This window comes from Camarhynchus parvulus, unplaced genomic scaffold (genome assembly GCF_901933205.1).
Source record: "Camarhynchus parvulus unplaced genomic scaffold, STF_HiC, whole genome shotgun sequence".
Classification (NCBI taxonomy): Eukaryota; Metazoa; Chordata; class Aves; order Passeriformes; family Thraupidae; genus Camarhynchus; species Camarhynchus parvulus.
In genome coordinates this window covers 55,148-81,062 of record NW_022147682.1, presented here as the reverse complement: position 1 = coordinate 81,062, position 25,915 = coordinate 55,148, and the positions used below count along the sequence as shown (strand labels likewise).

At 45.1% G+C, this 25,915-nt stretch overlaps 1 protein-coding gene across 1 annotated transcript; it reads right to left on the bottom strand.

The window, feature by feature from the left end:
- Nucleotides 1-375: 375 nt before the first annotated feature.
- SRRM2 (serine/arginine repetitive matrix 2) lies at nt 376-18,090 on the bottom strand. The gene is made up of 11 exons (XM_030969560.1): nt 17,927-18,090; nt 10,885-11,139; nt 8,344-8,439; nt 7,888-8,066; nt 6,963-6,982; nt 3,354-3,430; nt 1,233-1,283; nt 955-987; nt 801-851; nt 627-707; nt 376-541 (listed from the first exon to the last, which is right to left on the bottom strand). Exons 2-11 carry the CDS (start codon nt 11,130-11,132, stop codon nt 400-402), a joined length of 978 nt encoding a protein of 325 aa, XP_030825420.1. The 5' UTR covers nt 11,133-11,139; nt 17,927-18,090; the 3' UTR covers nt 376-399.
- Nucleotides 18,091-25,915: the final 7,825 nt, after the last annotated feature.

Below are 25,915 nucleotides of genomic sequence, written 5' to 3'. Positions count from 1 at the left end.
CGGGCGCGGGCGGGGAGCGGAGCGGCGGTGCCGGAGCGGTGCCGGGCGAGGGCGGCGGGGCCGGAGAGGGAGCGGGAGCGGAGCGGGAACGGAGCGGGCGGCGAGGAGGAGGAGGAGGATGGCGGCGGAGGGAGGGAGGAAGGGTCGGGGTGGGGGTTGGGGTCGTTGGGGGAGGGGCGGAGCGTTTTGGCGGTGGGGAGGGGTGGGGAGGAGCGAGGGCGGGGCCGGGGAGAGGCTCCTCACGGGCGGCTCCGCGGCGGCGACGCCGGGGGGCGGCGGGGGGGGCGCTCCGGCTGCGGCTCCTGATTGGACAACAAAAACAACAAATCAATCGAGGCCTGAGCTCCTCCCGCTGTGGCCACGCCCCCTCCCCGCAGGCCACGCCCCCATCGCCGGCGCTCACCTGCGGCGGGGGGAGGGGCGGCGGCGGCAGGCGAGGCCGAAAGGCGGCGGCAGCGGCGCCTCCTCCTCCTCCTCCTCTTGCTTGCGGTGAGGCGGCGGCGGCGGCGGCGCCGGGGTCGGGGCCGGGGCGCTGCGGGACCTGCGGGGGAGGGGGCGTGGGTGGGTGTGGCCGAAGGGGGAGGGGTTTGGTATGCTAATGAGGCGTGGAAGGAGGAGGGGCTCACCTGCTGCGGGAGGAGCCCGAGGATGAGGAGGAGCCGGCCGGGGAGGAAGAGCGCTCCGGCTTCTGCGATTGGCTGGTGGATCTGTGTGGGGGGAGGGGCGGGACAGGTGAGAGGGGGGCGGGGTTTCAATGGAAGGAGGAGGGGCTTAAATGGGAAAAGGGGCGGGGCTCTCACCTCTTGCGTTTCTTCTCCTTGGCCTTGTGCTTGGCCTTGGGGCTGGGAGAGCTGGGGAGAGGCGGTGACGTCAGCGAGGAGGCCACGCCCACTGCGAGGCCACGCCCACGCCTTTAACCCCTCCCCTTTGGCGTTTGCCCCGCCCCCTCCTTACCGGTGCTTGCGCTTCTTGGCCTCAGACTCGGACCTGGGGGAGGCGAAAGGGGCGGGGTTTAGCGAGGCCACGCCCATTGGGTGCATGAAGCCACACCCTTTTATCTGCCCTATTGGTTGGTCACCTTGAGGCCACGCCTTCTTTTATTAAAACATTAGCCACGCCCATTTTTCCATATTAGGCACCGCCCCCTGGTGGCCACGGTTTTGAATGGTTTGGCCACGCCCCCTCATTTGTCTGGCCACGCCCCCTCGGTGTTTGGCCACGCCCCCTCTCACCTGTGCTTCTTCTTCTTGCTCTTCTTCCTCTCCCCGGAGCGACTGGCGGACCTGGGGGGGGGGAAAAGGGATGGGAGACCCCAAAATGGCCCAAATTCCACCCAAAAATTGACTTGAAATTCCTAAAATTCCACCCAAAAATTCACCTGAAATTCCCCAAAATTCCACCCAAAAATTCACCCCAAATTCCCCAAAATTCCACCCAAAATTGCATTAAAATTCTACCAAAAATTCCACCTGAAATTCACAAAATTCTACCCAAAAATTCACCTCGAAATTCCCCAAAATTCCACCCAAAATTCCATTAAAATTCTACCAAAAATTCCACCTGAAATTCACAAAATTCTACCCAAAAATTCACCCCAAATTCCCCAAAATTCCACCCAAAATTCCATTAAAATTCTACCAAAAATTCCACCTGAAATTCCCCAAATTCCACCCAAAAATTCCTCAAATTTCACCCAAATCCCTCCAAATTCCACCCAAAATTTCTTGAAATTCCACCTTAAATTCCCCAGAATTTCACCCAAAATTCCATTAAAATTCTACCAAAAATTCCACCTGAAATTCCCTAAAATTTTACCCAAAATTCCTCCAAATTGCACCAAAAATTCCACCTCAAATCCTCAAATTCCACCCAAAATCCCACCTGAAATTCCCCAAAATTTTACCCAAAATCCTCAAAATTCCACCCAAAACCCCTTCAAAATTCCCCAAAAAACCTCGCAAATTCCCCCCAAAAAAACCCCAAAACTTCCCCCAAATGTCCCCAAAATTTCCAGAAAAAAAACCCAAAATCCCTTCAAAATCCCAAAAATCCCCAAAATCCCCCAAATCCCCCAAAATTTCCCAAAAATCCCCCAAATTCCACCCAAAACCCCTTCAAAATTCCCCAAAAAAACTCAGAAATTAAAAAAAAAACCCCCAAAACTTCCCCCAAATCCCCCAAAATTTCCAGAAAAAACCCCAAAATCCCAAAAATCCCAAAAATCGCCCAAATTTCCCAAAAATCCCCTCAAAATTCCCAGAAAAACCTCACAAATTCCCAAAATAAAAACCCCAAAACTTCCCCTGAATTTCCCCAAAATTTCCAGAAAAAAACCCCAAAAATCCCAAAAAAATCCCCAAAATTTGCCAACAGTTCCTCAAAATTTCACCCAAAACCCCCTCAAAATTCCCAAAAAACCTCGCAAATTCCCCCCCAAAAAATCCCAAAACTTCCCCTGAATTTCCCCAAAATCCCCCAAAATTTCCCGAAAAAAACCCCAACATTCCAAAATATCCCCCAAATCCCCCAAAATTTCCCAAAAATCCCCAAAATTCCTCCCAAAACCCCCTCAAAATTCCCCGAAAAAAACCTCACAAATTCCAAAATAAAAAACCCCAAAACTTCCCCCAAATGTCCCCAAAATTTCCAGATAAAAAACTCAAAATCCCTTCAAAATCCCAAAAATCCCCAAAATCCCCCAAATCCCCCAAAATTTCCCAAAAATCCCCAAAATTCCACCCAAAACCCCTTCAAAGTTCCCCAAAAAACCTCGCAAATTCCCCCCAAAAAAACCCCAAAACTTCCCCTCAAATCCTCCAAAATTTCCAGAAAAAACCCCAAAATCCCAAAAATCCCAAAAATAGCCCAAATTTCCCAAAAATCCCCTCAAAATTCCTAAAAAAAACCCCAAAACTTCCCCTGAATTTCCCCCAAATCCCCCAAAATTACCAGAAAAAAACCCCAAAAATCCCAAAAAAATCCCCAAAATTTGCCAACAGTTCCTCAAAATTTCACCCAAAACCCCCTCAAAATTCCCAAAAAAACCCCAAAACTTCCCCAAATTCCCCAAAAATCCCCCAAAATTTCCAGAAAAAAAACCCAAAATCCCAAAAATCCCCAAATATCCCCCAAAATTTCCCAAAAATCCCCAAAATTCCACCCAAATTCCCCCTCAAAATTCCCCAAAAAACCTCGTAAATCCCCAAAAAAACCCCAAAACTTCCCCCAAAATCCCCCAAAATCCCCAAAAACCCCAGAAAAAAAAACCCCAAAACCCCAAAAATTTCCCCAAAAACCCCAAATTTTCCCAAATTGCCCCGAATTTTGCCCAAAATCCCCGGAATTTTCCGCACCTGCCCCGATCCTTCTTCTTTTTCTTCTTCTTCTGCTTCGGGGACGGGGACGTGAAGGAGCTCAGCTCCCGGAAATGCTGCCAAAATCGGGGGGACATTTGGGGAATTTTGGGGAATTTTGGGGGAATTTGGGGAATTTTGGGGGAATTTTGGGGATTTTGGGGAAATTTGGGGGTTTGGGGGAAATTTTGGGGGAATTCTGGGAAAACTTGGGGGATTTTTGGGGAAATTTGGGGGATTTTTGGGGGGATTTTGGGAGAATTTTGAGGGGATTTTAGGGGAATTTGGGGGAAATTTTGGGGAGATTTTGGGGAAATTTTGGGGAATTTTGGGGTTTTGGGGAAATTTCGGGGGATTTTTGGGGGATTTTGGGGAATTTTGGGGAAATTTTGGGGAAATTTGGGGAGATTTTGGGGTTTTGGGGAAATTTTCGGGGAATTTTGGGGAAATTTGGGGGGATTTTTGGGGAAATTTGGGGGGATTTTGGGGTTTGGGGGAAATTTGGGGGTTTTGGGGGAATTTGGGGATTTTTGGGGGATTTTGGGGGGATTTTGGGGGTTTGGGGAAATTTTGGGGATTTTTGGGGAAATTTGGGGAAATTTTGGGGAACTTTTGGGGAAATTTGGGGAGATTTTGGGGTTTTGGGGGAAATTTGGGGGAACTCGGGGAATTTTGGGGGAATTTGGGGGGATTTTTGGGGGGATTTTGGGGGATTTTTGGGGGGGGGTTGGGGAAATTTTTGGGGAATTTTGGGGGAATTTTGGGGGAAATTTTGGGGATTTTTGGGGGGGGGTTTGGGGAAATTTTGGGGGAATTTTGGGGAAATTTGGGGAAAATTTGGGGGGATTTTGGGGGGGAATTTGGGGGAAATTTTGGGGAAATTTTGGGGAATTTTGGGGAAATTTGGGGAGATTTTGGGGTTTTGGGGAAATTTTCGGGGAATTTTGGGGAAATTTGGGGGGATTTTTGGGGGGATTTTTGGGGATTTTGGGAGTTTTGGGGAAATTTTGGGGGGAATTTTGGGGAATTTTGGGGGGATTTTGGGGAATTTTGGGGGATTTTTGGGGGAATTTGGGGGGAATTTTGGGGAAATTTGGGGGAAATTTGGGGGATTTTGGGGGGATTTTGGGGAAATTTTGGGGAAATTTTGGGGAATTTTGGGGAGATTTTGGGGGGGCCTGGGAATTTTGGGGGAAATTTGGGGGGGGGGGATTTTTGGGGGATTTTGGGGGAAATTTTGGGGGAAATTTGGGGGATTTTGGGGGAGATTTTGGGGAATTTGGGGGAAAATTTTGGGGAATTTTGGGGAAATTTTCAGGGAATTTTGGGGAAATTTGGGGGGATTTTTGGGGGATTTTGGGAGAATTTTGAGGGGATTTTAGGGGAATTTGGGGGAAATTTTGGGGGATTTTTGGGGAAATTTTGGGGAATTTGGGGGATTTTTGGGGGATTTTGGGGAATTTTGGGGGGATTTGGGGGGATTTTTGGGGGATTTTGGGGGAATTTTGGGGAAATTTGGGGGAATTTTGGGGGATTTTTGGGGATTTTGGGGAGAATTTTGAGGTGATTTTAGGGGAATTTGGGGGATTTTTGGGGGGATTTTGGGGGATTTTTGGGGGGGTTTAAGGAAATTTTGGGGAAATTTTTGGGGGATTTTTGGGGGATTTTGGGGAAATTTTGGGGAATTTTGGGGAAATTTGGGGGATTTTTGGGGGGACTTTGGAAATTTTGGGGAATTTTGGGAGAAATTTTGGGAGATTTTTGGGGGATTTTGGGGAAAATTTGAGGTTTTGGAGAATTTTGGGGGATTTGGGGGGATGTGGGGAAATTTTAGGGAAATTTTGGGAGATTTTTGGGGGATTTTGGGAAATTTTGGGGAATTTTCGGGGGGTTTTGGGGAAATTTTGGGAGATTTTTGGGGTTTTTGGAAATTGTGGGGGGGTTTTGGGAGAAATTTTTGGGGATTTTGGGGAAATTATGGGGTTTTGAGGGGAATTTTGGGGAATTTTGGGGGAATTTTGGGGGATTTTTGGGGAAATTTTGCGGAATTTGGGGGGATTTGGGGAAATTTTGGGGAAAATTTTGGGGTCTTGAGGAATTTTGGGGAATTTTGGGGAAATTTTGGGGGATTTGGGGGGAATTTTGGAGTTTTGTGGAATTTTGGGAGATTTTGGGGAATTTTGGGGAAATTTTTGGGGGATTTTGGGGGGGATTTTGGGGGATTTGGGGGAAATTTTTAGGGTTTTGGGGAAATTTTGGGAGATTTTTGGGGAAATTTGGGGTTCTGGGGAAATTCTGGGAAAATTTTGGGGAAATTTGGGGGACTTTTGGGGGGATTTGGGGGGAATTTGAGAGATTTTTGGGGGGTGTTTGGGGAAATTTTGGGGAAATTTTTGGGGGATTTTCGGGGGGATTTTGGGAGAATTTTGAGGGGATTTTAGGGGAATTTGGGGGAAATTTTGGGGAAATTTTGGGGGATTTTGGGGAAATTTTGGAGAATTTGGAGAATTTTGGGGAAATTTGGGGGAATTTTGGGGTTCTGGGGAAATTTTGGGGAATTCTGGGAAAATTTTGGGGTTTTGGGGAAATTTGGGGGATTTTGGGGGGAATTTGGGAGATTTTGGGGGGAAGTTTTGGGGGATTTGGGGGAAATTTTGGGGAATTTTGGGAAATTTTGGGAGATTTTTAGGGAAATTTTGGGGTTTGGGGGAAATTTTGGGGTTTTGGGGATTTTTGTGGCATTTTTGGGGTAAATTTTTGGGTTTTTTGTGGCATTTTATGAGCAGATTGTTTGGGATTTTTGTGAGATATTTTTGACAGATTTTTGGAGCAGATTTCTGGGGGTTTTTGTGGGATTTTTGTGAAATTTTAGGAGCGGATTTTTGTGGGATTTAAAGAGCAGATTTTTTGGGATCTTTATGCAATTTTTGTGCAATTTTTGAGAGATTTTTGGGGCAAATTTCGGTGCAAATTTTTGGGGATTTTTCGTGGGATTTTTGTGGGGATTTTTGGGGACATTTTGGTGATTTTGGGGGTACCTGGTTGGCTCGGGGGGCTCCTGGGGCGGCTCCTTGGGGCTTTTCTTGTGGGGATTTTGGGGGTATTTTTGTGGAATTTCTGTGGGAGTTTTGGTGCAAATTTTTGGGGATTTCTGTGGGATTTTTGTGGGATTTTTGGGGATATTTTGGTGTAAATTTTTGGGGATTTTTGGGGATATTTTGGTGTAAATTTTTGGGATTTTTGTGGGATTTTTGGGGCAAATTTTTGGGGATTTTTTGTAGAATTTTTGGGCATTTTTGTGGGATTTTGGGGGCAAATTTTTGGGGATTTTTTGTAGAATTTTTGGGGATTTTTGTGGGATTTTGGGGGCAAATTTTTGGGGATTTTTTGTAGAATTTTTGGGGATTTTTGGGGCAAATTTTTGGGGATTTTTTGTAGAATTTTTGGGCATTTTTGTGGGATTTTTGGGGCAAATTTTTGGGGATTTTTTGTAGAATTTTTGGGCATTTTTGTGGGATTTTTGGGGGCAAATTTTTGGGGATTTTTTGTAGAATTTTTGGGGATTTTTGTGGGGATTTTTGGGGACATTTTGGTGATTTTTGGGGGTACCTGGGCGGCTCGGGAGGCTCCTGGGGAGGGGATTTTGGGGTCGTTTCTGGGGAATTTGGGGCTCATTTTCAGGGGATTTTTGGGGCAGAATTTTTGGGGTTTTTTGTGGGAGTTTTGTGAAATTTTAGGAGCAGAATTTTTGGGTTTTTTGTGGGATTTTTGGTGAGATTTTAAGAGGAGATTTTTGTGGGATTTTTGGGCAATTTTAGGAGCAGATTTTTGGGTGTTTTTTTGGGTTTTGGGGCGAATTTTGGTGTAAATTTTTGGGGATTTTTGTGGGATTTTTGTGGGATTTTTGGGGATATTTTGGTGTAAATTTTTGGGGATTTTTGTGAGGATTCTTGGGGATATCTTGGTGTAAATTTTTGGGGATTTTTGTGAGGATTCTTGGGGATATCTTGGTGTAAATTTTTGGGGATTTTTGTGGGATTTTGGGGCAAATTTTTGGGGATTTTTTGTAGAATTTTGGGGGATTTTTGTGGGATTTTGGGGGCAAATTTTTGGGGATTTTTTGTAGAATTTTTGGGCATTTTTGTGGGATTTTTGGGGCAAATTTTTGGGGATTTTTTGTAGAATTTTGGGGGATTTTTGTGGGATTTTGGGGGCAAATTTTTGGGGATTTTTTGTAGAATTTTTGGGCATTTTTGTGGGATTTTTGGGGCAAATTTTTGGGGATATTTTGGTGTAAATTTTTGGGATTTTTGTGGGATTTTTGGGGCAAATTTTTGGGGATTTTTTGTAGAATTTTTGGGGATTTTTGTGAGGATTTTTGGGGATATTTTGGGGCAAATTTTTGGGGATTTTTTTGGGATTTTGGGGGCAAATTTTTGGGGATTTTTTGTAGAATTTTTGGGGATTTTTGTGAGGATTTTTGGGGATATTTTGGTGTAAATTTTTGGGGATTTTTGTGGGGATTTTTGGGGACGTTTTGGTGATTTTTGGGGGTACCTGGGCGGCTCGGGGGGCTCCTGGGGCGGCTCCTTGGGCCGCCGGGCCGGGTCGAAGGCGCTGCCGTCCACGTAGGAGTCGCTGATGCCGGAGGCGGCGCGCAGCCGCTCGTTCTTGCGCTCATTAGCCTCGGCCAGCTGGTGCGTCTCCGTGGCGCTAATTAGGGGCGATTCATTAATTAACAACGTCAGCAGCCAGCTAGGGGTATGAAGGATCAAAAAAACCCCCCAATTCCCACAAAAATCTCTTCCAAAATTCTCTTTTCTCCTCCAAAAAATTGGGTTTTTCGCTTAAAACGCCCAAAAAATTCTCTTTTTTCCCTTCAAAAATTCCGGTTTTTTTCCCCTCTCGCCCCCTCTTTTCCACCCCAAATGCTTCCCAATTACCAGGGATTAATTAACGAGCGGTTAATTAAGTTAATTAAAGGCCTCACGTGGGTTTTTGCTCGGGGTCCCCGGGCGCCTCGTCCTTCTCCAGCAGCATGGTGCGGAACGTGGCCACCTTGGCCTCGATCTCCTCGGCAGAGTAGCTGCAGAAAATTTGGGGAAATTTGGGGAAATTTGGGGAAATTTGGGGGAAATGGAAATTTTGGGGAAATGTGGGGGGAATTTGGGGAAATTTGGGGGAAATTTGGGGAAATTTGGGGGGAAAATTGGGGGAAACAGGAAATTTGGGGAAATTTGGGGGAAATGGGAAATTTGGGGGGAAATGGGAAATTTAAGGGAAATTTGGGGGGAATTTGGGGAAATTTGGGGGAAATTTGGGGGAAATGGGAAATTTTCGGGGAAATGCGAAATTTAAGGGAAATTTGGGGGGAAAAGGGAAATTTGGGGGGAAATGGAAAACTTGGGGGAAATTTGGGGGAAAATGGGGGGAAATGGGAAATTTGGGGGAAATTTCAGGGGAAATGGGAAATTTGGGGGGAAATGGGAAATTTGGGGGAAATTTGGGGGGAAAAGGGAAATTTGGGGGGAAAATTTGGGTGAAAATGGGAAATTTGGGGAGGAAATGGGGGGAAATGAGAAATTTGGGGGAAATTTGGGGGAAAATGGGAAATTTGGGGGAAAATGGGAAATTTGGGGGGAAATTTGGGGGAAAATGGGGGGAAATGGGAAATTTGGGGGAAATTTCAGGGGAAATGGGAAATTTGGGGGGAAATGGGAAATTTAAGGGAAATTTGGGGGGAAAAGGGAAATTTGGGGGGAAATGAGAAATTTGGGGGAAATTTGGGGGAAAATGGGAAATTTGGGGGGAAATGGGAAATTTGGGGGAAATTTGGGGGGAAATGGGGGAATTTTGGGGGGAAAATGGGGGGAAATGGGACATTTGGGGGAAAATCGGGGAAAATGGAAAATTTGGGGGGAATTTGGGAAATTTGGGGGGAAAATGGGAAATTTGGGGGAAATTTGGGGGAAATTGGGAAATTTGGGGGGAAATCAGGAATGTGGAGGAAAATGGGAAATTTGGGGGGAAATGAGAAATTTGGGGGGAAAATTTGGGGGAAAATGAGAAATTTGGGGGGAAATGGGAAATTTGGGGGGAAATTTGGGGAAAAATGGGGGGAAATGAGAAATTTGGGGGGAATTTGGGGGAAAATGGGAAATTTGGGGGGAAATGGGAAATTTGGGGGGAAATTTGGGGAAAAAATGGGGGAAATTTGAGGGGGAAATGGGAAATTCAGGGGGTGTTTCAGGTGTGTTTGGGACCATTTTTGAGTATTTTGGGCTCTTTTTTTCCTGGGTATTTTGGGGCTATTTTCGGGGCTATTTCTGGGTATTTTGGGCTCTTTCTTCCAGGGTATTTTGGGGTTATTTTAGGCTCATTTTTTAACGGTATTTCAGGGATATTTTGGGGTTGTCTGTGCCCATTTTTGGGGCAATTTTCCCCATTTTTCAGGGACATTTTGGGGATGTCTGTGCCCATTTTTGGAGGCAATTTTCCCCATTTTTCAGGGACATTTTGGGGATGTCTGTGCCCATTTTTGGGGCAATTTTCCCCATTTTTCAGGGATATTTTGGGGATGTTTGTGCCCATTTTTGCAGCAATTTTTCCCATTTTTCAGGGACATTTTGGGGATGTTTGTGCCCATTTTTGGGGCAATTTTTCCCATTTTTCAGGGACATTTTGGGGATGTCTGTGCCCATTTTTGGGGCAATTTTTCCCATTTTTCAGGGACATTTTGGGGATGTCTGTGCCCATTTTTGCAGCAATTTTCCCCATTTTTCAGGGACATTTTGGGGATGTTTGTGCCCATTTTTGGGGCAATTTTTCCCATTTTTCAGGGACATTTTAGGGTTGTTTGTGCCCATTTTTGCAGCAATTTTCCCCATTTTTCAGGGACATTTTGGGGATGTCTGTGCCCATTTTTGCAGCAATTTTCCCCATTTTTCAGGGACATTTTGGGGATGTTTGTGCCCATTTTTGGGGCAATTTTCCCCATTTTTCAGGGATATTTTGGGGATGTCTGTGCCCATTTTTGCAGCAATTTTCCCCATTTTTCAGGGACATTTTGGGGATGTTTGTGCCCATTTTTGGGGCAATTTTCCCATTTTTCAGGGACATTTTGGGGATGTCTGTGCCCATTTTTGGAGGCAATTTTCCCCATTTTTCAGGGACATTTTGGGGATGTCTGTGCCCATTTTTGGGGCAATTTTCCCCATTTTTCAGGAATATTTTGGGGATGTCTGTGCCCATTTTTGGGGCAATTTTTCCCATTTTTCAGGGATATTTTGGGGATGTTTGTGCCCATTTTTGGGGCAATTTTTCCCATTTTTCAGGGACATTTTGGGGATGTTTGTGCTCATTTTTGGAGGCAATTTTCCCCATTTTTCAGGGATATTTTGGGGATGTTTGTGCCCATTTTTGCAGCAATTTTCCCCATTTTTCAGGGACATTTTGGGGATGCTTGTGCCCATTTTTGCAGCAATTTTCCCCTTTTTTTTGGTGCCGTTTTTTCAGCTCCTTCCCAACTCACCCCTGCTCCTCCATGAGCTCGGCCAGCTCCAGGCATTTCAGCTCCACCCTCCTCTTGCGCTGGTGGTCGAGGATGTCGGCGTTGGGTTTCTTGGCCAGGGCGGCCTCGAGCCGTTTCAGCTCCTCCTCGCCGGGGGGGGGGTCCCCGCCGGCCCCCCCTTTCTTGGGCCGCAGGGCCGAGAGGTTGCGCTGGACGTAGCCGTTGGTGCCGCTGCCCCGCGGCGTCGGCAGCCCGATCCCATTGTACATCCCAGCGCTGGGAATGGGGCAGTCAGGGCCCCCCAAATCCCCTAAATCCCCCTGGTCCCTGTGCCCCAAATCCCCTTGTTCCTATAGCCCCAAATCCCCCAAATCCCCTGACCCTATAGCCCCAAATCCCCCCCACAACCCCCAAAAAACAAACTCCCCCCGCCCCAGCCCCAAAAACCCCCCCTCCTAACCCCCAACCCCCAAAACACCCACCCACACAGCCCCCCCCAGGTCCCTGTGCCCCAAATCCCTAAGATCTCCTCGTTCCTACAGCCCGATCCCATTGTACATCCCAGCGCTGGGAATGGGGCAGTCAGGGCCCCCCAAATCCCCTAAATCCCCCTGGTCCCTGTGCCCCAAATCCCCCTGTTCCTATAGCCCCTAATCCCCTAAATCCCCTGACCCTAGAGCCCCAAATCCCTGAGATCCCTGTCCCCCAAATCCCCTTGTTCCTATAGCCCCAAATTCCCCTGACCCTATAGCCCCAAATCCCTGAGATCCCTGTGCCCCAAATCCCCTTGTTCCTATAGCCCCAAATCCCCCAGGTCCCTGTGCCCCAAATCCCTGAGACCCCTGTGCCCCAAATCCCTGAGATCCCTGTGCCCCAAATCCCCTAAATCCCCCTGGACCCTATAGCCCCAAATCCCTGAGATCCCTGTGCCCCAAATCCCTGAAACCCCGTTGTTCCTATAGCCCCAAATCCCCTAAATCCCCCTGACCCTATAGCCCCAAATCCCCCTGTTCCTATAGCCCCAAATCCCCTAAATCCCTCTGACCCTATAGCCCCAAATCCCCTAAATCCCCCTGGTCCCTGTGCCCCAAATCCCCTAAATCCCCCTGGTCCCTGTGCCCCAAATCCCTGAAACCCCCTTGTTCCTATAGCCCCAAATCCCTGAGATCCCTGTGCCCCAAATCCCCTAAATTCCCCTGACCCTATAGCCCCAAATCCCCCCAAGTCCCCTGTTCCTACAGCCCCAAATCCCCCATTCCTAAACCCCCAAATCCCCCATTCCTAAACCCCCAAATCCCCCATTCCTAAAGCCCCAAAATCCCCCAAATCAGCTCCAAATCCCCCAAATTCCTAAATCCCCCAAATTCTCCCATTCCTACAGCCCCAAATCCCCCTAAACCAGCCCCTAAACCCCCAAATCCCCCATTCCCAAACCCCCAAATCAGCCCCAAAAACCCCAAATCCCCCCATTCCTAAAGCCCCAAAATCCCCCAAATCAGCTCCAAATCCCCCATTCCTAAACCCCCAAATTCCCCCATTCCTAAACCCCCCAAATTCCCCCAAACCAGCCCCAAAAACCCCAAATTCCCCCATTCCTAAACCCCCAAATCCCCCCATGCCTACAGCCCCAAATCCCCCATCCCGAGAGCCCAAAAATCCCCGAAACTCCCCCATTCCTAAACTCCAAAATCCCCCAAATCAGCTCCAAATCCCCCAAATTCCTAAATCCCCCAAATCCCCCCATTCCTACAGCCCCAAATTCCCCCGAACCAGCTCCTAAACCCCCAAGATTCCCCATTCCTACAGCCCCAAAACCCCCAAATTCCCCCATTCCCAAACCCCCAAATCCCCCATCCCTAGAGCCCCAAAATCCCCCCAAACTCTCCCCTTCCTAAAGCTCCAAAATCCCCCAAATCCCCCATTCCTAAACCCCCAAATCCCCCATTCCTAAAGCCCCCAATCCCCCATTCCTAAACCCCCAAAAACCCCAAATTCCCCCATTCCTACAGCCCCCAAATCCCCCAAATTCCCCCATTCCTAAAGCTCCAAAATCCCCCATTCCTAAAGCCCCGAAAACCCCAAATCCCCCATTCCTAAACCCCCAAATCCCCCCATTCCTAAACCCCCCAAATTCCCCCAAACCAGCCCCAAAAACCCCAAATCCCCCAAATTCCCCCATTTCTACAGCCCCCAAACCCCCAAATCCTCCCCTCACTGACCCCAAAACCTCTTCCCCCTCAAATTCCCCCCTCACACCTTAAAAAAAAAAATTCCTAACCCAAAATCCCATCTTTTCTCCTCAAAATTCCCATTTCCCTACAAGAATTCTCACTTTTTAACCCAAAATCCTCACTTTTCTCCTCAAAATTCCCATTTTCCTACAAGAATTCCCAACTTTTCACCCAAAATATCCATTTTCTCCTCAAAATTCCCATTTCCCCACAAAAATTCCCACTTTTTAACCCAAAATCCTCATTTTTCTCCTCAAAATTCCCATTTCCCTACAAGAATTCTCACTTTTTAACCCAAATCCCCACTTTTCTCCTCAAAATTCCCATTTCCCTAAAAAAAATCCCACTTTTTAACCCAAAATCCCCCTTTTTCCCCTCAAAAATTCCTATTTCCCTTCCCTAACTCCCCAAAACTCCCTTAAAATTCCCCTAAAATTCCCTTTTTCCCATCCAAACTTCCTCAAACATCATTTTTTACCTCAAAAATCGCTGATCCTCTCAAAAAAACTCATTTTTTTCCCTCACAAACCTCACAAAATTCCCTTTTTTCCCCCCTCAAAAAATCTGTTTCCCACTCAAATCACCCCCAAAATCCCCATTTTTCCCTCAAAATTTCGCTTTTCTCCCTCACAACTTCCCCCGAAAACGCTTTTTTCTCCCCAAAATCCCTCGTGGTCCCCTCAGAACTGCCCTAAAAACCAAATTTCCCCTCACGGTTCTCACAAAAACGCTTTTTTTCAACATAAAAATCACATTTTTCCTACTCGCAACCATTTCCTCTCCCTAAACGCCTCAAAATTTCCGAAAATTACTTTTTTTTGTACAAAACTCCCCCAAAAAATCAATTTTCCCCTCAGAACTTGCCCAAAAATCCACTTTTTTACCTCAGAATTCCCATAAATGCCACTTTTTCCCTCAAATCTCCACAAAAACTCACTTTTTTACCTCAGAATTCCCCCAAATCCTTCTCCCCCCTCGCAACTCCAAAATCCTCATTTTTCCCCCAAAATTCCCCGATTTCCCCCTCAAACCTCACCTTTCTTCCTCAAAACCACTTTTCTAACTCATAAACTTAAAAAAAATCCTAATTTTTACCTCACAAACTTCATTTAATTTAAATTTTACCTTATAAACTTAAATTCCCCATTTTTTTCCCCTCCAAACACCCTAAAAATCCCAATTTTTCCCCAAAACCACCCCAAGGCTAATTTCTCCCATCAGAATCCTCCAAACTCCAATTTTAACTTTAAAACCTAAAATAAACTAAATTTTTACTCCTCAGACCTCCTAAACCCCTTTAATTCCTTTAAAACTTCCTCAAACGTCATTTTTCCCCTCACAAACTTTTAAAAAATCGCTTTTTTTCCTCTAAACACCTTTTTCCCCCCAAAACCTCCAAATTTTCCCCTCACAAACCCCTCAAAAAACCAATTTTACCCTCAAAAAACTCCCCAAACCTCAATTTTTCCACAAAAAATTCACCTTTTTCCTCACGTTCCCATTTTCCCGCAGAAATACCCTAAAATTCCCATTTCCCCTCAAAACTCCCTCCAAACCTGCATTTTCCACCCCAAAATTCACAATTTTCCCTCAGATTTACCCCGATTTCCCTTAAACTTACCAAAATATGACTTTTTTCATCCAAAATCGCCTTCTTTCCACTCGAATCCGCTGTTCCCTCCTCAAACCCTCATTTTTCACCCCAAATCCGCATTTTTCCCCTCAAACCGACCCCAAAATTCTGATTTTTACCTCAAATTCCGGTTTTCCCCTCACAAACCCCCTTAAAATCCCCATTTTCCCCTCAAAAATCTCCATTTTCCCCTCAAAAATCCCCATTTTCCCCTAAAACTCCCCAAAATCCCAACTTTCCCCCAAATACTGATTTTAACCCAAATTCTGCTCTTCCCCTCATAAACTTCCCCAAAAATCCCCATTTTCCCCTCAAAAATCCCTTTTCCCCTTCAAAAATCCCTTTTTCCCCTCAAAACTCCCTGAACTCGCAACTTTCCCCTCAGGAACCCCAAAATCCTCATTTTAACCCAAATTCCACTTTTCCCCTCATAAACTTCCCCAAAAATCCCATTTTCCCCTCAAAAACTCCCACTTTCCCCTCAAAAATCCCCATTTTTCCCTCAAAAATCCACATTTTTCCCCTCAAAAATCCACATTTTCCCCTCAAAACTTCCTTTTTCCCCTCAAAACTCCCCAAAATCCCAACTTTTCCCTCACGAACCCCAAATCCTGACTTTAAACCAAATTGCTTTTCCCCTCATAAACTTCCCCAAAAATCCCTTTTTCCCTTCAAAAATCCCCTTTTTCCCCTCAAAAATCCCCACTTTCCCCTAAAACTCCCCAAAATCCCAACTTTCCCCCAAATCCTGATTTTAACCCAAATTCTGCTTTTCCCCTCATAAACTTCCCCAAAAATCTCCATTTTCCCCTCAAAACTTCGTTTTTTCCCTCAAAACTCCCCAAAATCCCAACTTTCCCCTCACGAACCCCAAATCCTGATTTTTACCTCAAATTCCGGTTTTCTTTTGCCTCACAAACTCCCTTAAAATCCCCATTTTCCCCTCAAAATTTCCCTTTTTCCCCTCAAAAATCCCCGAAATCCCAACTTTCCCCTCAAGAACCCCAAAATCCTAAATTTAACCCAAATTCCACTTTTCCTCTCATAAACTTCCCCCAAAATCCCCATTTTCCCCCCAAAAATCCCCATTTTCCCCTCAAAAATCCCTTTTTCCCTTCAAAAATCCCCATTTTCCCCTAAAACTCCCCAAAATCCCAACTTTCCCCCAAATACTGATTTTAACCCAAATTCTGCTTTTCCCCTCATAAACTTCCCCAAAAATCTCCATTTTCCCCTCAAAAATCCCCATTTTCCCCTCAAAAATTCCCATTTTCCCCTCAAAATCCCCTTTTCCCCCTCAAAACTTCCTTTTCTCCCTCAAAACTCCCCCAAATCCCAACTTTCCCCTCACGAACCCCAAAATCCTCATTTTAACCCAAATTCCACTTTTCCCTCATAAACTTCCCCAAAATCCCATTTTCCCCAAAACCTCCCACTTTCCCTCAAAATCCCTTTTCCCTCAAAAATCCCTTTTCCCTTCAAAAATCCCCATTTTCCCTAAAACTTCCCCAAAATCCCAACTTTCCCCCAAATACTGATTTTAACCCAAATTCTGCTTTTCCCCTCATAAACTTCCCCAAAAATCCCCATTTTCCCCTCAAAAATCTCCATTTGCCCCTCAAAAATTCCCATTTTCCCCTCAAAAATCCCTTTTCCCCCTCAAAACTTCCATTTTTCCCTCAAAACTCCCCCAAATCCCAACTTTCCCCTCACGAACCCCAAAATCCTCATTTTAACCCAAATTCCACTTTTCCCCTCATAAACTTCCCCAAAAATCCCATTTTCCCCTCAAAAACTCCCACTTTCCCCTCAAAAATTCCCATTTTTCCCTCAAAAATCCACACTTTCCCCTCAAAACTTCCTTTTTTCCCTCAAAACTCCCCAAAATCCCAACTTTCCCCTCACGAACCCCAAATCCTGACTTTAAACCAAATTCCGCTTTTCCCCTCATAAACTTCCCCAAAAATCCCTTTTTCCCTTCAAAAATCCCCTTTTTCCCCTCAAAAATCCCCAAAATCCCAACTTTCCCCCAAATCCTGATTTTAACCCAAATTCTGCTTTTCCCCTCATAAACTTCCCCAAAAATTCCCATTTTCCCCTCAAAACTTCCTTTTTTCCCTCAAAACTCCCCAAAATCCCAACTTTCCCCTCACGAACCCCAAATCCTGATTTTTACCTCAAATTCCGGTTTTCCCCTCACAAACCCCCTTAAAATCCCCATTTTCCCCTCAAAATTTCCCATTTTCCCCTCAAAAATACCCTTTTTCCCCTCAAAATTCCTTCTTTCCCCTCAAAAATCCCCATTTTCTCCTCAAAAAATCCCTTTTTGCCCTCAAAACTCCCTGAACTCCGAACTTCCCCCTCACGAACCCCAAAATCCATTTTCCCCTCAAAAACTTCCCCAAAAATTCCCATTTTCTCCTCAAAAATCCCTTTTTCCCCTCAAAACTCCTCAAACTCCCAACTTTCCCCTCACAAACCCCAAAATCCCCATTTCTAACCTCAAATCCCATTTTTTCCCCTCACGACCCCCCAAAAATCTCTTTTCACCCCCAAACCTTCATTTTTCCCTCCCGCGCCTCAAAATTTTCTTACTTTTCACCCCAAATCCCACTTTTTTCCCTCAGAACCCCTTTTTCCTCTCACAACTCCGCCGATCTCAACTTTTTACCCCCAATTTCCCCTCAAAAAAAAATTTCCCAATTTCCCCCGAAACTTTTTTTTAACCGAAACTTTCTTTTTCACCCGAAACTCATTTTTCCCCCCTCACACCATTTTCACCCCCCAAACTTTCACTTTCCCCCTCAAAACTCCTTTTTTACCCCCCAACCTTCCCCTTTTTACCTCAAATTTCCCCTTTTTACCTCACATTTCCTTTTTTTACCTCACGTTTCCTTTTTTTGCCCGGAATTTCCTCTTCCACCCCCAAACCCCTTTTTTTCCCCTCACGCCTCCGTTTTCCCCCAACCCCCATTTCCCCCAATCCCATTCCCCTCCCAAATTTCCTTTTTAATTAAACCCAATTTATTTTTCCCCATTTTTCACCCCAACCCCGTTTCCCCCCCACCCCCTCACGCCACCCCGCCCTTCCCCCCCTCACGATCCCGCCAAGGCCGCGCGGGGCCTCGCCCTCCCCCCTCACCCCACCGCTCCCCCGATGCCCCCCGGCCCCTCCCCCCGCGTTCCCCCCGAGCCTCACCTGTTCCTCTATCGCCGACAGCTCCGCTCTATCGCGACAGAACCCTCGCGATCCCTACGCGGCCTCGCCGCCGAGCGCAGCCGACGCTGAGGCGACGCCACGCGCGCCCCCACCTCCACTTCCGCTCCGAGCGCATGCGCGGGCGCGGGGGGCGACGGGGTTGGTAGTCCGTTAGCTCCGCCTCTTCCGTTAACGGCAGCGAGCAAGGACTACAACTCCCGGCGTGCACCGCGGCGCGCCGCCATCTTCTGCCTCCGCTGCGGCGCGCTGCGCGCTGGGAGTTGTAGTCATTTAGCGACAATATCAATAGCTTCGTAATGAGGGTTGGACTACAACTCCCGGCGTGCACAGCGCGCGGCCGCCATCTTGTGACAACCGCAACCCGCCGCCCTCAGCGGGGTCCCCAGCGATGCTAGAGGGCGCTCGGGAAACCCGAGAGTTTTAATTCCAAAAAAATGCGAATTTCGGGGTTTTTTTCCCGATAAAAACGTGGAATTCGGGGCGTTCCCCCACCAAAGAGGCGGGGATTGGGTGGGTTCCCTGTGGGGGGCGGGGCTACGTCGGTTTTCTTCGGAAAGAGGCGAAAATTGGGGAGCGTAAAAAACAAAATTGCGTTTTTTCCCGTAAAAAACACCAAAATTAAGGATTATAAAATAACACAATTCGGCGATTTTTCCCCCATCAACCAGCACGATTGAGAGTTTTCCCCATTAAACACGCCGAGTCAAGGATCGGGTTTTATTAAAAAAAAAAAAACGGCAAAAATAATCCTCAAACTCTGGATTTTCCCTCTTTTCCTTTAAAAAAGTGGATTTTTGTATTTTATTCCTTAAAACCACGGAAATGTGGCGTTGTTACGGAGGGAGGGTCGGGGGGATTTTCCTTCCAAAAAGGCAAAAATCGGGAAAATTGAGGGGAAAAATGAGGAGAAAAGAGGATGGGGGAAAAAGGGAAAAATAGAGAAAACGGAAAAAAAGTGAAAATCAGAAGACCCACCCCCAGCGGGACAACTTTGAATTTTTCTTTTAAGGACAAATGTTGGAATTTTTCCCTTTTGGGGCCAACTCGGGAATTCACTTAAAACGGATTTGGGGTTTTGGGTTATCCAGTATTTACTTAGATCCCCAAATGTGGCTTGTTTCGGGTGACGCCAAAGGAGGTAAAAATCGTTAAAATTGTAAAATAAGGAAAAATCGAAAAAATTGAAAAAATTAGTAAAAAATAGTAAAAAAATAGTAAAAACATAGTAAGCAATTAGGAAAAAATTAGTAAAATTAATAAAAGTTAGGGAAAAATTAATAAAAGTTAATAAATAATTGTGAAAAATCGTAAATAATTAGTAAAAAAATATAACAAAATTAGTAAAAATTAATAAAAATTAGTAAAAAATTAGTAAAAATTAATAAAATTAGTAGAGATTGTAAAAATTAGTAATATTAGTAAAAGTTTGATAAATATTAGTAAAAAAATGTAAATTAATAAAAATTAGTAAAAATTAATTTAAAAATTGTAAAAATTATGAAAATAGTAAAATTAGTAAAATTAATGAAAAAATTAGCAAAAAATCGTAAAAATCAGTAAAAATCAGTAAAAAAGAATAAAATCAGTAAAATAGTAAAATTAGTAGAGATTGTAAGGGGTAGTAAAGTTAGTATTAGTAATTAATTAAAACCAGTAAAGGGTTAGTAAAAAATCAATAAAATTAATGAAAATTAGTAAAAAGTAGAAAGTTAGTAAGTTTGTGAGAAATAGTAAAATTGTAGAAAAGTAATAAAAGTAGTAAAAGTAATAAATTAATAAAAAGGGTTTATTTATGTAAAAGTTGTTAAAAGGTCAAAGATTGTAAAAAACATAAATTCTAAAATCTCAAAAAAATAAAAAATTAATAAAATCAAAAAATAGGTTTTTTTTTTGGAGTGGGATTTGGGGATTTTCTTCCAAAAAGGGCGGGGGGGGCCCTCCCCCTCCCCCACCCCAAAGGGGCCCCGACGCTGCCCCCCCCCACCCCCCCGTCCATTCGAGCCACTGCGAGCCATGGAGTAACACCCCCAAAAATTGCCCCAAATCCTCCAAATTCACCCCAAAACCTTCAGAATTGGTCAACTCAACCCGGGGGGTTGAAAGTGCAGTGGGTAAGCACCCCCCTTCAAACCACCTACCCCCCCAAACAATCTCCCAATTCACCCCAAAATCCCCCAAACTCCCTGGATTACCTAAAAACCCCCAATTCACCCCCCCAAACCCCCCAAATCCCCCAAATCGCCCCAAAACCCTAAATTACCCAATCCCAACAACAAACCCAAAAAACCCCCCAAACTCCCCAAACCCCAAACAACGGACCCCAAAGGCCCAAAACCCAAAAACCCCTTTAACATCCCCCCAAAATCCCTGCACCCTACTCCCAAAACTCACCCTGGAAAACCCCCAAAACACACGTGACCCTGGGCAGCCCCAAAAACTCCCCAAAAATCCCCTAAATCCCCCTTAAAAACCTCTAAAAATCCCCAGATTTCTAATTCAAACTCACCCTGAAAATCCTAAACACACGGACCCCAACAGGCCCAAACCCAAAAAATCCTAAAATCCCCAAAATCCCCTAAAATCCCCCAAAACCCCCAACTTACCTCCCAAAACCCACCCTGGAAACTCCCAAACACACGGTCCCCTAAACAGCCCTAAAACTCCAAAACTCTTAAAAATCCCCCAGATTTCACCCCCAAATTCCTCCGTAAAATTCACCCCAAAATCCCCAAATCCTAAATCCTAAATTCACCCCCAAAACTCCACCCTGAAAAATCCCTAAAACCCACGCCTAAACAGCCCCAAAACCCCAAAAATTCCCATTAAAATCCCTCGAATTTACCCCAAAATTCCTGAAATTCACCCCAAAAACCACCCTGAGTAAACCCCCAAACCCACAGACTCCAAACAGCCCCAAAAATTCCTCTCAAAATCCCCCCAAAACCCCCAAATTCACCCCAAAACCCAGCCTGAAAAATCCCCAAATCCACAGACCCCAAAATTCCCCAAAAAACCCCAAAAGTCCCAAACTTCTCCCCAAAACCCCCTGAAATTCTGTCATTTCATTGCAAACCCCCCAAAAAATCCCCCAAACCCCAAAATTCCCTCATTTGCCCCCAAACAGCCCCTAAATCCTCCAAACCCCTAAATTCTAAACCCTCAAAACCCTCTAAATCTCCTCCCAAAATCCCCAAAAACCCCAAAATTCTCATTTACCCCCCAAAATCCCCCAAATCCTCCTCCCTAAAACCCCTAGCCCCTGGTTTTCCCCAAAAATCCCCCAAAACCCAAAAATCCCTCATTTACCCCCAAAAAACCCCAAAATCCCCTCCAAAACCCCTAAAATTCCCTGGTTTTCCCCCCCAAAATCCCCAAATTCCTCCCAAAATCCCCAAAACCCCAAAATTCCCTCATGCATTCCTTTAAAACCCCCAAATCCCCAACCTCCAACTCCCCAAAACCTCAAAATGCCTAAACCCCTAAAAATTCCTCATTTACCCCCTCAAACCCCAAAATCCCCAAATCCCTCTCCCTCAAAATCCCTAAAATTCCTGGTTTTCTCCCAACTCTAAATTCCTCCTAAAACCCTCTTAAAATTCTCTATTTACCCCCCAAAACCCTAAAATCCAAATTCCTCCCAAAACCCCCAAAATTTCCCCATTTACCCCCAAAACACCCAAATCCCTCCCTAAAACCCCTAAAATTCTGGTTTTCCTCTCTCCCCAAAATCCCTGCAATTCTCCTAAAAAATCCCCAAAAACCCCAAAACCCCTTCATTTACTCCCAAAAAACCCAAAATCCCCCAAATCCCCTCCACATCCCCCCAAACCTCAAAATGCCCAAAACCCCAAAATCCCCTCATTTACCCCCAAAAAACCCAAAATCCCCAAAACCCCCTCCCCAAACCCCCTAAAATTCTGGTTTTCCCAAAAATCCTAAATTCTCCCAAAACCCCAAAATTCCCTCATTTACCCCCAAACCCCTTAAATCCCTCCAAAAACCCCCTAAAATTCTTTCTTGGTTTTCCCCCAAAATCCCCAAATTCCTCCCAAAATCCCAAAACCCCAAAATCCCCTCATTTACTCCCAAAAACCCCAAAATCCCCAAATCCCCTCCCCAAACCCCTAAAATTCCCTGGTTTTTCCCCAAATCCCCAAATTCCTCCCAAAAACCCCAAAATCTCCCTCATTTACCCCCAAAAAACCCCAAAATCCCCAAATTCCTCCCAACTCAAACCTCAAAATCCCCAAACCCTGTACCCTCATTTACCCCCCAAAAACCCAAAAACCTCCCAAAAACCCCTAAAATTCCCTGGTTTTCCTCCCCAAAATCCCCAAATTCCTCCCAAAATCCCCAAACCCCAAAATTCCTCATTTTACCCTAAAAACCCTAAAATCCCCACCCCTCCTAAAACCCCAAACCCTATTACCCCCAAACTCCCCAAACTCCTCCTCCCCAAACCCCTAAAATTCCCTGGTTTTTCCCCAAAATCCCCAAATTCCTCCCAAAATCCCCAAAACCCCTAAAATCCCCAAATCCCTCCAAAACCCCTTTTTAAAATTCCCTTTCTGGCTTTTTCCCTAAAATCCCCTGCCCTCCCAAAAACCCCAAAAATCCCTTTCATTTACCCCCCAAAAACCCCAAAAACCTCCCAAACCCCTAAAATTCCTGGAGCCCCAAATCCCCAAATTCCTCCCAACATCCCTAAATCCCCATTTACCCCTAAAACCTAAATCCCCACCCTCCCAAAAAACCCCAAAATTCCCCATTTGCCCCCAAAACCCCGGGAAATTTGGGGAAATTCTGTGGGTTCTTGGGAAATTCTTTGGGGAATTCTGGGACGCACTTGGGGTTTTGGGGAAATTTGGGGATTTTGGGGGGAATCTTTGGGAGATTTTGGGGGAAGTTTTGGGGATTTAGAAAATTTTGGGGAATTTTTGGGAAATTTTGGGAGACTCTTTTAGGGAAATTTTGGGGCCTGGGGTTTGGGGAAATCTTGGGGGCTTTGGGGATTTTGTGCATTTTTGGGGTAACCTTTTTGTTTTTGTGTCATTTTATGAGCAGATTGTTTGGGATTTTTTGTGAGATATTTTTTACAGATTTTTGGTAGCAGATTTCTGGGGTTTTTGTGTGGGATTTTGTAGAAATTTTAGGAGCGGATTTTGTGGGATTTAAAGAGCAGATTTTTTGGGATCTTTATGCAATTTTTTGTAATTTTTGAGAGATTTTTGGGGGCAAATTTCAAGTGCAAATTTTTGGGGATTTTTCGTGGGATTTTTTGTGTGGGATTTTGGGGGACATTTTGGTGATTTTGGGGGGTACCTGGTTGCCTTGGGGGGGGGCTCCTTGGGGCGTGCTCTTGGGCTTTTTCTTTTGTGGGGATTTTGGGGTATTTTTGTGGATTTCTGTGGGAGTTTTGGTAAATTTTTGGGGATTTCTGTGATTTTTGTGGGATTTTTTAGATATTTTGTGTAAATTTTTGGGGATTTTTTGGGGATATTTTGGTGTAAATTTTTGGGATTTTTTGTGGGATTTTTGGGGCAAAATTTGGGATTTTTGTAGAATTTTTGGGCATTTTTGTGGATTTTGGGGGGTAAATTTTTGGGGATTTTTTGTACGAATTTTTGGGGATTTTTGTGGGATTTTGGGGGCAAATTTTTGGGGATTTTTGTAGAATTTTTGGGGATTTTGGGGGGCAAATTTTTGGGGATTTTTTGAATTTTTGGGCATTTTGGGATTTTGGGGCAAATTTTTGGGGATTTTTGTAGAATTTTTGCATTTTGTGTGGATTTTTGGGGGTAAATTCTGGGGATTTTTGTAGAATTTTGGGGATTTGGGTGTGTTGGATTTTGGGGACATTTTGGGGATTTTTGTGGGGGTACCTGTGCTCGGATGCTTCCTGGGAGGGGATTTTGGGGTCAAGCTTCTGGGAATTTGGGGGCTCATTTTCAGGGGTTTTTGGGGCAGAATTTTTGGGTTTTTGCGGGAGTTTTGTGAAATTTTAGGAGCAGAATTTTTTGGGTTTTTGTGGATTTTTGGTGAGATTTTAAGAGGAGATTTTTGTGATTTTTGGGCACTCTTAATGAAAGCAGATTTTTGGGGGGTTTTTTGGGGCTTTGGGGCGTATTTGGTGTAAATTTTTGGGGTTTTTTTGGGATTTTTGTGGAATTTTGGGGGATATTTTTGTGTAAATTTTGGGGATTTTTGGCGAGGATTCTTTGGGGAGATCTTGGTGTAAATTTTTGGGGATTTTTGTGAGGATTTTGGGGAGATCTTGGGGTAAATTTTGGGCAATTTTGGTGGGATTTTGGGGGAAATTTTGGGGATTTTTTGTAGAATTTGGGGGGGGATTTTGTGGGTGGATTTGGGAGCAATGATTTTGGGGATTTTTGTCAGATTTTTGGGGGCGGGATTTTGTGGGATTTTGGGGGCAAATTTTTTGGGATTTTTGGAGAATTTGGGGTTGGGGATTATTTGGGATTTTTGGGGGGGCAAATTTTTGGGGATTTTTGTAGAATTTTTGGGCAAAGGTTTTTGTGGGATTTTTGGGCAAATTTTTGGGGATATTTTGGTGTAAATTTTGGGATTTTTTTGGGGATTTTTGGGGGCAAATTTTTGGGGATTTTTGTAGAATTTTTGCGGGATTTTTGTGAGGATTTTTGGATATTTTAGAAATTTTGGGGATTTTTTGGGATTTTGGGGCACTTTTTGGGGATTTTTGTAGAATTTTTGGGGTTTTTGGGGGCTTTTGGGGATATTTTGGTGTACTTTTGGGGATTTTGTGGGGTTTTGGGGACGCTTTGGTGATTTTTGGGGTACCGTGGGCGGCCTTGGGGCTCCCTGGCCTTGGGCCGGGCCGGGTCGGCGGCTGCCGTCCACGTTAGGGAGTCGCTGATGCCGAAGGCGCGCCAAGTAGCCGCCGTTTCAGGCTGCTAGCCTCGGCCAGCTGGTGCGTCCTCGCGTCTAATTAGGGGCTTATCTACACTAACAACATCAGCAGCCAGCTAGGTATAAGATAAAAACCCCCATAAAAATCTCTTCAAAATCTCTTTTCTCCTCCAAAAATTGGGTTTTTCGCTTAAAACGCCTAAAAAATTTCTCTTTTCCTTCAAAATTCCCCTTTTTTTCCTTCTTTTCCACCCCCAAATGCTTCCTAATTACTAGGGATTAATTAACGAGAGCGTTAATTAAGCATAAAGGCCCCACGTGGGTTTTGCCTCGGGGTCCCCCGGCCGGTCCTTCTCCAGCAGCATGGTATGAACGTACACCTTGGCCTCGATCTCCCGGCAGAGTAGCTGCAGAAAATTTGGGAAATTTGGGGAAATTTTGGGAAATTTGGGGGGAAATGGAAATTTGGGGAAATGTGGGGGAATTTGGGGAAATTTGGGGGAAATTTGGGGAGAATTTGGGGGAAAATTGGGGGGAAACAGGAAATTTGGGGGGAAATTTGGGGGAAATGGGAAATTTGGGGGGAATGGGAAATTTAAGGAAATTTGGGGGGAATTTGGGGAAATTTGGGGAAATTTGGGGGAAATGGGAAATTTATGGGAAATGCTAAATTTTGAGGGAAATTTGGGGGGAAAGGGGAAATTTGGGGGGGAAATGGAAAACTTGGGGGGAAATTTGGGGAAAATTGGGGGGAATGGGAAATTTGGGGGAAATTTCAGGGGAAATGGGAATTTGGGGGGGAAATGGGAAATTTGGGGGAAATTTGGGGGGAAAGGGAAATTTGGGGAAATTTGGGAAAATGGGAAATTGGGGAGGAAATGGGGGGGAAATGAGAAATTTGGGGAAATTTGGGGAAAATGGGAAATTTGGGGGGAAAATGGGAAATTTGGGGGAAATTTGGGGAAATGGGGGGAAAATGGGAAATTTGGGGGAAATTAGGAAATGGGAAATTTGGGGGGGAAATGGGAAATTTAAGGGAAATTTGGGGGAAAAGGGAAATTTTGGGGGGAAATGAGAATT

Coding starts and splice junctions, on each gene's coding strand:
- SRRM2 (XM_030969560.1), bottom strand. CDS start 11,132: ATGTACAATGGGATCGGGCTGCCGACGCCGCGGGGCAGCGGCACCAAC. Junction 8,440..10,884: donor GAGCTCATGGAGGAGCAGGG/GTGAGTTGGGAA, acceptor AATTTTCTGCAG/CTACTCTGCCGAGGAGATCG. Junction 542..626: donor TCGGGCTCCTCCCGCAGCAG/GTGAGCCCCTCC, acceptor CCTCCCCCGCAG/GTCCCGCAGCGCCCCGGCCC.